General features: G+C 38.9%; 1 protein-coding gene across 3 annotated transcripts in view; it reads left to right on the top strand.

Moving 5' to 3' along the window:
• Window positions 1-13,183, top strand: part of STXBP6 (syntaxin binding protein 6) — a 252,719-nt gene that overhangs the window by 190,293 nt on the left and 49,243 nt on the right. For all 3 annotated transcript variants that reach the window (XM_037734624.1, XM_017517754.2, XM_037734625.1), the window contains exons 3-4: window positions 1,289-1,419; window positions 2,321-2,486. In XM_037734624.1, the coding sequence (XP_037590552.1) occupies window positions 1,289-1,419; window positions 2,321-2,486 (297 nt within the window). The remainder of the gene's footprint in view (window positions 1-1,288; window positions 1,420-2,320; window positions 2,487-13,183) is intronic.

Raw genomic sequence — 13,183 nt, 5'->3', positions numbered from 1 at the left:
CTCATAGGTGGGTATTAAACAATGAGAACACATGGACACAGGGAGGGGAGCATCACACACTGGGGTCTGTTGGGGGGTAGAGGGCTAGGGAAGGAATAGCTGGGGGTGGGGAGGTTGGGGAGGGATAACATTGGAAGAAATGCCATATATAGGTGACGGTGGGATGGAGGCAGCAAACCACCATGGCATGTGTGTACCTATGCAACAATCCTGCAAGATCTGCACATGTACCCCAGAACTTAAAGTATAAAAAAAAAAAAAGAATTCTTTTTGCGATCTGTTGAGCATCTGCATAGTTATTTGAAAGTGTGGAATCTGTGGGGTGATTTGAAAGAAAGAAAGAATATGCCACAGATGCATCGTCTTCAGCAAGTCAGTAATTAGGATCATACTCATTATAGGCAATAGTGATTTCTACTTTTCCCAGTTCCTTTCTATTTAATTTACTGGTTCCTACAACCAGGGTTCAGGAGAAGCTTTTAGGAAAGTCCTTTAAATCCCATTAATTACTTCCTACCCTTGAGTCTCCAAGTCACAAAGTAGGCAGATGTAGAAAAATCAGAGTGCCTCTCCTGTGCCTGATGCTTCACATCAGTCTGAGACATGATGCTGTCCATCTTCAGCACAGAAAGGCTTGGGGAAAGAATTTGCTGAGGCTGAGAGGAGAAATTGTCCTTTTTCTGCAAGTGTGGAGGTGTGCCCAGAACACCAGATTCAATCACAATTAGATGCAAACTAGATACAAACTGGACAATATTAGAGAGCCAAATAGTTTGGGGTTTTTGTTAACTCCTCATCACTGAAACCTAAGATATTTATACTAGGCTATAAAACTAGAAATATACCTTGCAGTTCTCTAGGGGAGCCAATTACTTTCATTTCCTTTTAAATTCAGCCTTTCCTAATGAACCCTACCTGATACCTGTTAGCACTATATGCTTCTTTTCCTGCAAGCTGTAATTGTGCACTTATAGCCTCCATTAAAGGTACTTGGTGTTATACACTTAAGTCATTTTCAGTTTGAATGGATAAAGACATAAATGAAACAGCCCTTACAATTATAATTATATTGTAAACTGCTTGAGAGTGGAGATTATAATATCTATTTCCTGTATGTTCACCCCTAACCAAAGGCGCACATATTCATTCATATTCCCTCCTTTCCCCCTCCGCCTGTTTCTCTGCTATTGTGCATCTGCACAGTAAGTGTCATGTAGAAACAGCACTGGATGTGGAAACAAACCTCTGACTTTCAGATGCACTAATCTGAGTGATCTTTTCTTGGCAGTGACAAACAAGAAACCCACACAGGCGTCCATTACAAAGGTCAAACAGTTTGAAGGCTCCACATCATTTGTTCGGAGATCACAGTGGATGCTCGAGCAGCTTCGCCAGGTTAATGGTATTGATCCTAACGGGGTGAGTGAATTGTCCAATGCTGAGCAAAGGCATTCTTTTCACAAGATGACTCTGATTGACCTTGGTAGTGGTGATTTGAATCATTCTTAAAAAGACCATTTCTCTATTTCAATTATGTGATTAAAACTTTCTGATGCATACTCCCTTCTTATGGAAAATTATAAATCTTTTCATCATGTTTAATAGAGGAACCTAAGAGAATGCATATGGAAGAAATGTGACCTCTGATAGCATTGATCAGCAAAGTACGAAGATCAGAGTGCAGATAATCATGCCCATGCTTATTAATATGAAAAAAAATGTTTACCAAAACCTCATTTACCTCCTAATGCCATCAATGACAAGGTGTATATACCAAAAATCAAGCAAATGAATGCTATTTTTAAGTATGTATTGTGATTCTGTTGCATTTAATAGGAGAAACATTTGATGGCATAGTTATCTACGTGAAGTATATTCCCATTGCTCACATGCACACCTCACAAAACGTTAATAATGAAGAATAATAAAATATAAATTGTTACTATAGACTAAAATAGCAAGACAGAATCTTTACCTAACGAAGTTTAGGGGCCAGATTGATATAGGTCATTGCTGAGAACCTAAAGGAATCCCTTTTCCAGGAAATTGAGAAGACAATACATGGCCTGAACTCTGACATTTGTCAGTGTTTAATTAGGCTTTCTCAATTAGTTTCCTAGGAACATTTATCAATATTGTAAGAATTGGGGTTTGCTTCACAAACAGAGAAATATGGACGCTCCATACACTTGGATAAAGATGAGCCTTATGTTTGCGATCAAAGTCTTTGTTTTAGCCTTAGAAATCTTTTGACAGAAGTAAGCTAGAAACAGCAGTTTTTATAGATTGAGATCAGTAGTTGTTTCATTGTCTTTTCCAGGATTCTGCAGAGTTTGATTTGTTGTTTGAAAATGCTTTTGACCAGTGGGTAGCCAGCACAGCGTCAGAAAAATGCACCTTCTTCCAGATCCTTCACCATACCTGCCAAAGGTACCTCACAGACAGGAAGCCAGAGTTTATTAACTGCCAATCCAAAATTATGGGAGGTGAGTGGGCATTTGTGTGACTTTAGTCATCCTGCTTCTTTAGGCTCACTTTTACACAAGAAGTTAGGTGTTCAACGGCATAAAGACAAAAACGAACGAAGAATCAAAATGCTCAGAGCTAGACAAACGTGAGAACCATTCCAGGGAGTTTATTGTATGGTAAATCTAGATACAAAGATATGTTTTCACTCTTGTCCAAAAGCTGGTCTTTTTTTAGAATCAGCCTTCTAGTTCTTCACTTAGCTAAGATTATTTGTACCATGAGAACAAAGCTGTTTCTTTATTAGAAAAACCTTTTAGATTGGTTTATCCACTATCTTTTCATTGCAGAACACTATTTTCTGGGTTGCCTTTTCCTATTGTTTTCTCAAGATGTTTTACAAATATTAATATAAAAATTCCAACAGATGCTTTCCCTTTCTTTAAAATAGCAGCTCATGTTTATTCCTTGAATGGCATATAAAGCTGAGTTAGGATGAGTGTAGTAAGCCACTGTAAAGGGGTGAGTACCAGCAGTGGCAACATAATGAGAAACGTTTAGAGGGTGCTTAGCACATTTTTTTTTAGGTGGCATTTCTTTTTAGAGAATTGAAACTGTGCTAAAATTGTAAAAGCCTTGACAACTCTGTGAGTTGGGGAAGAGTGTTTTTATCATTGGTCTTTTCACTGACCTGTTCTCTTGGTTTTGAAAGACTTTTTAAAAAAAATACACCAGCTTTGCCTTAATCAAATGTTAAATGGAGATCACATTAAATACAACACATCTTCTCCTTGGGCTGTGTGTGTTGCATATGAACATGTAGCAGAATCCATCTCTGTCCTAGCAACTGACTCACATAATGTCATTTTGACATCAGTCACTACAAGTTGTATGGAAAACTTATTATCCAATTCTTTGGTGTTATCCACTGAGGTTTTGGCATTCCTTTTAAGTAGGAAGTTGCCTACATCATAAGGACCTTGAAAGGTCTGTCTTAGGTATCTATGCAAATTCTTTTATTTCTGTTTCTCTGTTTAATCCCAGGAAGATACAAGAGTTGATAAATGGTGTATATTTTTTTCAGTTGGCCACATCCTATGGTACAAAAGTTAAAAATATTAGATGTTTAAAGGAAAGGGAATTTCAAACACTGGCCTATTTGGAAAATATAATGAGATATAGCTCTGTATCATGTCTGTGCCACCAGTGCTGCTAGAATGATTCCTGTTTTGAAAGTCCAGACTTAAGAGACTTGGCAGAGTTGAAGCACACCAGGCTTAGGACTGCAGATGGCCACATTTTCAGTGAATAGAAAGCTGGCCGGGAAATCCCAGGTCTCCCTTATTCTTCATTAGGTGGAGTTTGCTCTGCTAGCCTAGAATCACGTTTGTTTTTCAATCTTCAGTTCCTACTATGAAGCATTTTTCTCATTCTTGTCTGTATGGTCAGTAGCTTACATGGCTAGCATGTAAGCACAGAGTCTCTCTATAAGTAATGTGACACAATGGATTTGAAATTTCTGTTGCTCTTGGAGAAAGACTCCCCTCAAACATTCCACTTCTTCATGTTCCATCCTGGCTAGAGTGGCCAGAACAGACCAAGTGCCATAGAAACTACTGCACTTCCTCAGAATGGAAATGTGGATGGAAGCAAAAGGGCCACACAGTCACTGACATTGTAAGGAAATGAGCTACCTCCTTCATGCTAAGGTTAGGGATAGCTTAGCTGACTCCTCTTCTTCCTCCTTTAACAGACTGCACTGGGCAGTCACTCTGCTCTGTTGCCCCTAAAGCTCTCATTTGTTCTCTAGGAACAGGCTTTTTCATTCATTCATTCAATTACAGTTCAGTATCCAATCATACAATAAATGAGGAATAAGAACCTACTACATGCTAGTCACTGTGCTACATCCTGGATATAGAGAATAATTCTAAATTTGGTCCCTTAGTAGACCCTAATTGCCACTACTCAAATCTCAGACTGATAAATCTCTAATTTGTTCTTCCTTTGCCTTCCTGAATATCCTCAGGCCTTCCCACACAGCCTCACCATACCACACTGCTTCTGTCTGTCATTAACCCAGCCCTTCAGCTGTCTTTCATTGCCTTGTGAACCCCAAATTTTGCAGAATTGAGATGGGAACTCATATGTCCAATGTTTAATTGTTGGTATGTGTATTGAATAAAGCCAACGACTGGTTTCCTTTAGTAAGAAAAAAATAAAATAAGTTAATGAAACCAATGTCAGAATTGCCTTTGCCTTTTGTGACTGTAGGTATGTCCCTCAGCTGCTCCAGTCCTCAGTTTTCTCAGGTGTTGCATGTAGAGGTTAGACTAGATGCCACATAAAATCTCCTTCAGTTCCATCATTTTGAAAGTCTTTAATTCCTAAATTATAGTTTTATTGTATAGGTTAATTCTTAGCTAAAGAATCAAATTAAAGATTTAGTGCAATTAAATTTTGACAAGTCCTGGATTACTAAGGGAGGCACAAAAAGGTTTGAATTAAGCATGTAGTAATTTGTTGGCAACACATATATTCTTGATGAATGCAGCATGTCTTAAACAGTTGCTTATCCTTGATAACAGTTGTGCCAACACGCCCTAATAAATTAGTATGCTGATTAGTCTTCTTTGCTGCCAGCTTTCACACTTTTGAGACCTCAAAATTAGGTGCATCTGGGGCCACTACATTCTAACCTCTTTAACTTTTAAGTAGCTTCCACATCTTTATGTATATGAAATCTATTGTCAATTTCACAGTATCTTTTGGTCTCTCCCCACAGTATGGGCTACAAGTCCTAGATACAGTTGTTTCTCATACCATGAAATAGGATAGATTTATGATTTTAAATAACTAATATTGGTGTTAGTATTCTGCCCTACATGATATCCTGTACATATGTTATCTAATTTAATTTTTATAGCAGACTTTGGAAATATACTTTATTAACTTTGTTTTATACAGAAGGAAACAGAATCAGAGAGACCAGATAGCTTGCCAAGGATCATATAGCTAGTAAGTAGTGGAGATACGATGCCAGTGCAGGCCCACTCATTGGTTCCTTAAGGCCACTGATTGGCATGCTTCAGGAAACACCATTGACATTGTCTTTGTTATGAATGGTGCCCCCTAGAGTTGTGCAGGAATTTCTGGGAATATTTTAGCCAGCCCATTCCTAGGTATTTAAAAAGGGAGGTGAGAGAAAACCCACCTATATGGATAGTTTTAACTTTTTTCCTAGTTTTGTCCCAGGAAAATATTTAAGACAATTCTTAAGCTATTTTTTTATCTTAAGAACAATCGAGTCATCAAGCACCTTTTTAAAATAATCTTGCTTTTTGTTTTTTGGGTTTGTTCACCCCAACTGCAATAAATTAAATAGATGAAAGCACTGAGAAGACGGTACAGCCCTAGCCACCTACAGGGCCTCTCAGGTACTCTGTGTCAACCTACAATAATGAAAAGGTCCAAATCTAGATTAAAGAGAGTTTAAATACTAAGATTGAGGACAAGCCCACCCAAGAAGCACAGATTCCTAACAATAGAAGTCAGTGTTACAAAGCACAGAAGTCTGAGATTGCTTATGTAGACAAACCCTAGGGAATTTTAGCAGAATCTCAACATCTTTCTATGTAAGGCTTAATACATAGTCACAATGACCTGATTAGTTGAGATGGTCCTTCTCTTTTGGGAAAGGTACATTTAACATTCCATTGCAGTTACTGCAGATGAACAGTCATTGGGACCCTGATTCAGAGGACCATCTAGTCTGAGTTAGGTACAGGACAATAAAGGAGGCAGTTAACCTCTAACAAAGATTTGTGATTGGAAGGTAGAGGTCTGGTCTCTAGTATCCTAGCCATTTACAGAATGAGAACAATGAGGAAGAGAGTTAAGCTATAGTCTAAGAAGTAGAATTGCAAAATATGCTATATGACTCAGATCACAGCCAGATCTCTCTCAAGGCTTAAAGTGTTTTGGGGGCTTCAGCAGCTTTTAAATTGTATTTATTTTCACACCTGTATCTGGTCCAACCCTGTCATTGGGAAAACTGAGGCCCAGCAATTCTGAATGACTTTGTCAAGGCCAGGAACTACACAACAGCCTACAGAGATTGAAGGCAAAGGTGTGGAGCCAGTTCTGGCTGCTGAAAGGTGACATGGCCTTATGAGTGACAGGGTTGCCTGAAAGTAAAGTCTCAGGTTCATGTGGTTTGTATTTACTTCTTCTGAGATGGTAGCTTTTATTTTCTCTGTGTTTATTGTAAACAGAAATGATGTTATACTGTTACAACATGTTACACTGTTATACATGTGATAACACATTTGTTTTCAAATTTGTACTTCAAAGGGCCTCTAAGGAGTTGACAACATGTATTATTAAAGTCCAGAGGAGGGACTTACTTTCAGCTAATTCATTTCAAAGAGACAGAGACGTGCTCTGCCCCAAATAGATTGTCAGTTTAGATAATGGGTGTGCCATATTAGGTGAAGGTCCCAAGGAAGACTTTGTTACTTTACTTACATCAGTATTCTTAAATTTGTGAGCAAATTCCACATGGCTCCCACATTGCTATTTCATTTGTGTTGACCAATTTGTAATGATTACTGTTGGCCTAGTATTCACATGCCTAATACTGTGAACTATAGAAATCTTTGGTGATACTGGCAGTTTCTGTGTTAGAACCACAAAGTAGGTTTTCAAACCCATTTTCTTTTTCATTAAGAGGTATCAATTATTTGCAAGAAAAATGATTTATTCTTCAAGACAAGCATAAACTGAAGCATATATCCTAACCTTTTTCTTGAACTCTGAGCCTGAACACCCTAGCTAACTCATTCAGTTCCCTCTTAACTATTTCACCTGTTGTATATCCTCCTTCAGTGGGTCCCACCCTATTATATGAGGACCAGTTGTACGTACACACGTCCTCATTGATTCCACAAGCATTTACTCAGCAATTTGTAAATGTGCTAAGCTAGCTGTGGAGATCCAGCCACAAAGTAGGCACCTTCACCAACTTAACTTACTTTCTGGACCTATCAGATGTAAATAGATTTGAAATATTGCCATGACGGCAAGAGGATGGCTGAGCTGGAGGTTAAAGGATGGTTAGCAGTTGTCAGACAGAAAGGGGCAGAATGAAATGAGCTCTCTCTTATTGCAATAGTTAATCCAGACAATTTTATTTCAATGTTAGCTATATTCAGAATTTGAATGTGGCAGATTGTTTTTTCACAAAGCAGACTATTTTGAAGTCCCATATATTTTAATCATCATCAAAGGGTATTTCTTAAGCATTACACTTCTATGCACAGCCCTTCAGATGATAGTATAAAGCCCAGACTTCAGAGCACTATTAGAATTCTAGGGACACAGATGTCTCTAATGTCACCTTCATACCAGGCTGGCCCTCTCTTGCCCCTGCTGATTGGTATGCTAAAGGAAACCCAGTGGCTTTACTCCAGATTTCCCCAGGATAGGATAGAATCTCAGGATTCAATCAAAGTGTGACTTTGTTTGTTCTTTTCTTCCAAACAATACAGAGTCATCCCTAGGTGATGTGTGCAACTATTTCACCTTGTAGGTGTCCCAGGCATGGGAAAAAAAAAAAGTGATTGCTGTGGTAATTCTTAATCCCAAAATATTAATATAGTACTTTAAAGGAATCTATAACATTTGCCATTTTTTATGTTATTTTTCCTTCTGTTTTAACTGTGTCAATGAATAAAGACTTTGGAGTGTGAACCTCACACTCTGACACATGCGCCAACCAGGGGTGCATTAGAATGAATTGCTTATTTCTCAATAATAAAGTTATATATAATTTTTCCCCTAGGGCTCAAACTTCAATATCCTTGGTAGATATGCACACATATATTAGAGATTATAATTCACAGAGATAAGTTGTATTAAAACCACCATATGGTTGCTTCTTGATGCCTGAATGTAACACAGAGCAGCAGAGGAGGCCAGGCTTTTCAGCTGCTTCACTGTTGTGAGAGAGTGCAGTGAAATGTTTCTTATAGTTATCTAAATCAAGAGGAATCCATGGCATAGTTCCTCCAGTGACTATTTTTGTTGTCCTTGGGAAAATAAGAAACTTCAGCTTCCTCCACCAAGTACAAATGAGGAAAATGATTCATGAGGAACTAGTCCAAGATCCCACAGCTATTAAGAGATAAAGCTGGTGTTTCAGTCAAGACCTGCTATTTAGACCCCATCTATTAAATGAAGGCCATGACTTCCAAGTTCCCTTAATAAGCACAGGTCTTCTTTTCCGTATATCAATTCAGCTAAGCAGAACAGGGGATGACACTAGTTTAATAAGATCTTTGTGTGAATTGAGTTAAAAATTATGTTTGAAATTTCTCCATAAATTATGTTACATAATTATATTAATCATGTACACACACAGATTTAGCCGCTCTTCCATCACTCCATCCTCCTCACTGAAGCCAATGTATCTTTTCCTAGACAGCATGATTTTCATTTAAGGGAAGTCTTAAATGAAAGAAATTAAGACTTCCAGAGAGAGAAAAAAATTAAGACTAGAAACAAACAAAAAAAAGCATCAATAAAAACAACAATACAAATATTTAAAGCATAGAATCAGAAAAACCCAGTTTGGGAGATGTTTGTGTTTTTGTTATTGGGATCCCAGCAGTGTACCCACTGCATCAAACACAAATGCTTTCACAGTCCTATGTGACCCATTGAAGTAACCATCTGACACTGGCTGAGCGCTATTAGGGGCATGAAATTCTAGCAGAAACTGTGAGATGTTTCTGGATATGAATCGTTCATGTATTTTTTAAATGAGGATGACATTTCTAGTCATTATGTTTTATATGTGTGTGTTTTCTCATATTTCCTCATTCAGCCATTCAGCTTCATCTTGTTCCCAGAGAGGCAGATACTTGTATTTTAAGTGAGAAAATTGGAAGTAACTAAGGACAGTTTTCTTAAGTTCCATCCAATTCTGTGTGTGATATAAATGACTAGAAACTAAAGAAAAATTGGGTCACAGATGCAAATTTTTTTTTCATTGCCTATTGGCTGTGAGCTACACTGAAATGCATGCTGTGAAACAGCTGGTGGGTTATGGTTAGTCATCCTGAGTTAGGAGTGGCTTTGTGCATTAAAATGCTTTTGAATCGTATCTCTTCATCAAAATTTTGTACCAAACCAAGACTATGTAAAGGTACTTCCACGATACCATTTTTGGCTGGACAAGGGTTGTAAACATGTTTTATCTATGCCATGGTTAAATAATCTGCAGTAGATTAGAGCCATTCCTATTTTCAGAATCAACCAGAACATATAAATACACAACTTGATCTAGAAAAAAGGAGCACAGACTGGATTCACTTATTTTGCTCTTTGACAGCATCGTTCATTAGTTGTGTAACTTCATCTGAACTGCTTAAGTTATATGCAGCCTCTCTATGCTCTTCTGTGTCATGGATAGCAACATATACCTTGAAGGGATGGCATAAGGATTAGAGTACATTTTAAAGTGTTAAATCAGATGGGATTTTTTTTAAATGCCAGTACATGCCTAAATATTCTATTTTTTTAAACACTAGAAATATGCATATTCATGATATTTCGTTACTTCTCCCAGCATATTTATCATAAGGCTTTTCTTCTAAGAGAAGCAAGGAAATATTCTTGAGCTTTCATAATCTGTGTTCACTATAAGATTTGGGGGGAAAAGAATTTCTTTGTTCTAAGTGAGAATGAGCTGAGCTATACTATAGATATTTCAAATGTCAGGGATGCTGAGTTGTTTGCCATGCTTTATAGAATGCTGAATGTGTTGCATTTTATGTTTGACATTTATAGAGTGCACATGTTACTGCTGACTTAACCAAAACAGCAATGTTTAAAATATATCAAGTAAGACTGTGCCAGAGATCAGGGCACATAATTCAGATCTTCCAGTAGGAAAGAACAAAACCTCAAACATGCTTTTTGAACTTCACAAAAGAATGGAAATACTGTTTTTCCACCAGCATGTCCTCAGCCTAGAATAATTCCTTGAGTCCAACTCTCTACTTCCAAAACTGGAGATACATGAGTCAGAGGTAAAAGTACTTAACATTGTTATACATAAAGTGGTAGTTCTGAAACAGTCATAAAAGGCATTGTGCATTGTGCTCATCCATTTAAATTTACAGACAAATGAAAGTTAAAATTTTTAGAGACGTAAGTTTGCCAACCAATTTTCTAAGGAAGGATGTTTTCTAAAATCTTTACATCTACCATCACCATAATTTTATAAAAGAAAGTTTAACAGTAACAATAAAAGATAAAAGGATTTGATCTCTGAGACTAAAAGAGCTGTTCTTAAGTTAGAAACATTTACCTTTAGGAAAAGCTTACTTCATTGTGCTTATTTCACATAGGCAATAAAAACTCTACCATCCACTATCATCTAAAAGCTGTTACTCTGCTGTAACATAGAAATGTAAGCAGCGGAGGGAGCGGGGTCGTCCTGAAGATGCTCCCAGTTCCCTGCTCCAATGTGCCCAGGTTCTTGGCCTTTCTTATCCCAGGAATGGGGAAAAGGGCCCCAGAGGCGCAGTGAGCTTACCGTTCATATAAGTGTCGTAGACCCAGAGAGTTTTGCAGAGAGTGATATATTAGGTAGAGAAGAGAAAGAGAGAGAAAGAGAAAGACAGCTCCAACGCTCGTGTGGAAGGGGGTCCAAGGGAGGAATCCATATAGGTAAGGAACATCTGGTTTTAACCCTGGAGTTATTCCCTCCCCATTCATGTTCATGTCCAATGAGAAGAGTTATTTCAAACTTCCTCTGGAGTGATTGATCTTTGACTCTGATACCAGATTGGCTGCTAGATTCACAACAGAGCCCCTTCCTTCCAGAGCTTTTGGCAGGCTTTTTGAACAAAGAAGCTCACCTGGATTTTCCACCTAGCCAGCTGGGGAAGGTCAGATAAAGAACTCTAGATTCCGAGATGGAGGCATGGCACTGGGAAGCTCCCGCCTTTGAAACCATGCCCCTTGTGGACTCGGGAAGAGAAGTTTTTTTTTTTCCTTAACACCATCCCTCAATCCCCATTCTTAACAGGGAAGTCCAGCTGCTGTTGGGACACGGGCGTCAATCACTCTTTAGCTACTTCCTGCTGAATTAGGCATAGAAAGGGCCCTGCAGTTGAGGTTTCTTCCAGAGGGGAGTCTTCCAGGGTTGCAGGTTGATTCAGAGGTCCACAATAGAACTAATGAGCCAAGGACATCTGGGGTTCCATTTGCAGGACCATTTGTGGCCTCATGGCCTTAATTCTAGAAGAAATGAATTTTACTGGAAGGTTAAAGATCATAGGCCTGAAGGCCAGCAATAATACAATAGTTATAAATGGGTCTAGAAGAGGGTAGAGCCAGGACAGCCAATAGTTAAATAAGCTCCACCATCCTGTTTCTTGAAGGTCTTTAGCCCTGTGTTTGATTTAGTACCTGAGTTCTTTAACAAAACCTGATTGGTTTACAAGGTAGCATGTTATTTTCCTAAAAAGAGACAGGTTTCTTCTTTCTCTGCTGTTAGCAGATCTAGGACCCTTCTATTTTGAAGAGCTACAGCAGCTAAAGAGTTAAGCTGCTTCTGCAGAGAGAATTAGCAGCCTTTTCCATGTTATCATTTAATTCCTGAAATAGCTTTTAATAAAACTGGGTAGAGGTAGTAACTCTTCCAATGCCAGTACCAAGTCCTCCTATTATTCTGCCCCCGCCATGAAAGGAATAATTGGAGTTCCAGTATGGTGTGGCCTTGGCAAGAGAAAACTGCACCTGAGAGTCAGTGTAAATTGTCATTGGCAGGGGGGTGCGGGTGGGGCAGGCATTAGAAAGGAGAGGAGGAGAGCTATTAGGCCAATCTGTAGGGGCAACCACATAGAGTCTGGTCACAAATAATAAAGTCAAGAATGATAGTCCTGTTGATACTAGGATGTAAGTTAGACTTATGAGTAGTTCCCTTCCTGGGGATCTCATCCGGAGAGGAGATGTAGATGCTCTAATGGCTCACAGGTGTACAAAGGGTCACCTCCTGGAACCTCAGGCTGTGGAGTGGAGGGCCTATGATTTTCTTCAGGAGGTATCCAAGGCTTCAGCCAAGTGCTATGAATCCATGAGTCAATTCCCACCACCACAGTAGTAGCAAGCTCTGCCAGAATGGCAGTTAACCCAGGCATTTCTCTCTTCCGAGCCCCTTGGATCTGCATGCCTGAAGGCCATGACAAGGGCTGCAGCTTTTTTCTGGTCTCTCCTGTTTCTTTTAGCCTGTTCCTCCTGGTCTCTATTATAAAACACTGAGATTGCTAGATTTAGTAATGATTCTAGACTATGTTCTGGCCCCAGGGCCAGCTTCTGGAGCTTCCTCCTAATGTCTGCTGCTGATTGCGTAATAAATTTGTCTTTTAGTATTAGCTGACCCTTGATGGAGTCTAGTGACAGGGTATTATACTTTCTTAAGGTCTCCCATAACTGCTCAAGAAAGGCTATTGGGTTTTCTTCCTTTCCCTGAGTTATTGTGGATAACATTGTATAGTTCATGGGCTTTTTCCTAGTTCACCTTAATCCTTCAAGTATACAGGCTAATAGGTGCCTATGGCTCCAGTCCCCCTGTTCTGAGTCAGGATCCCAGTGAGGGTCCATGCTAGGGACTGCTTGTCTACCTGTAGGAAATCTGTCCTTTTCC

Source organism: Cebus imitator, unplaced genomic scaffold (assembly GCF_001604975.1).
Source record: "Cebus imitator isolate Cc_AM_T3 unplaced genomic scaffold, Cebus_imitator-1.0 Scaffold646, whole genome shotgun sequence".
Classification (NCBI taxonomy): domain Eukaryota; kingdom Metazoa; phylum Chordata; class Mammalia; order Primates; family Cebidae; genus Cebus; species Cebus imitator.
Note: the sequence above shows the minus strand (reverse complement) of the source record. Positions and strands in the feature narration are given on the sequence as shown.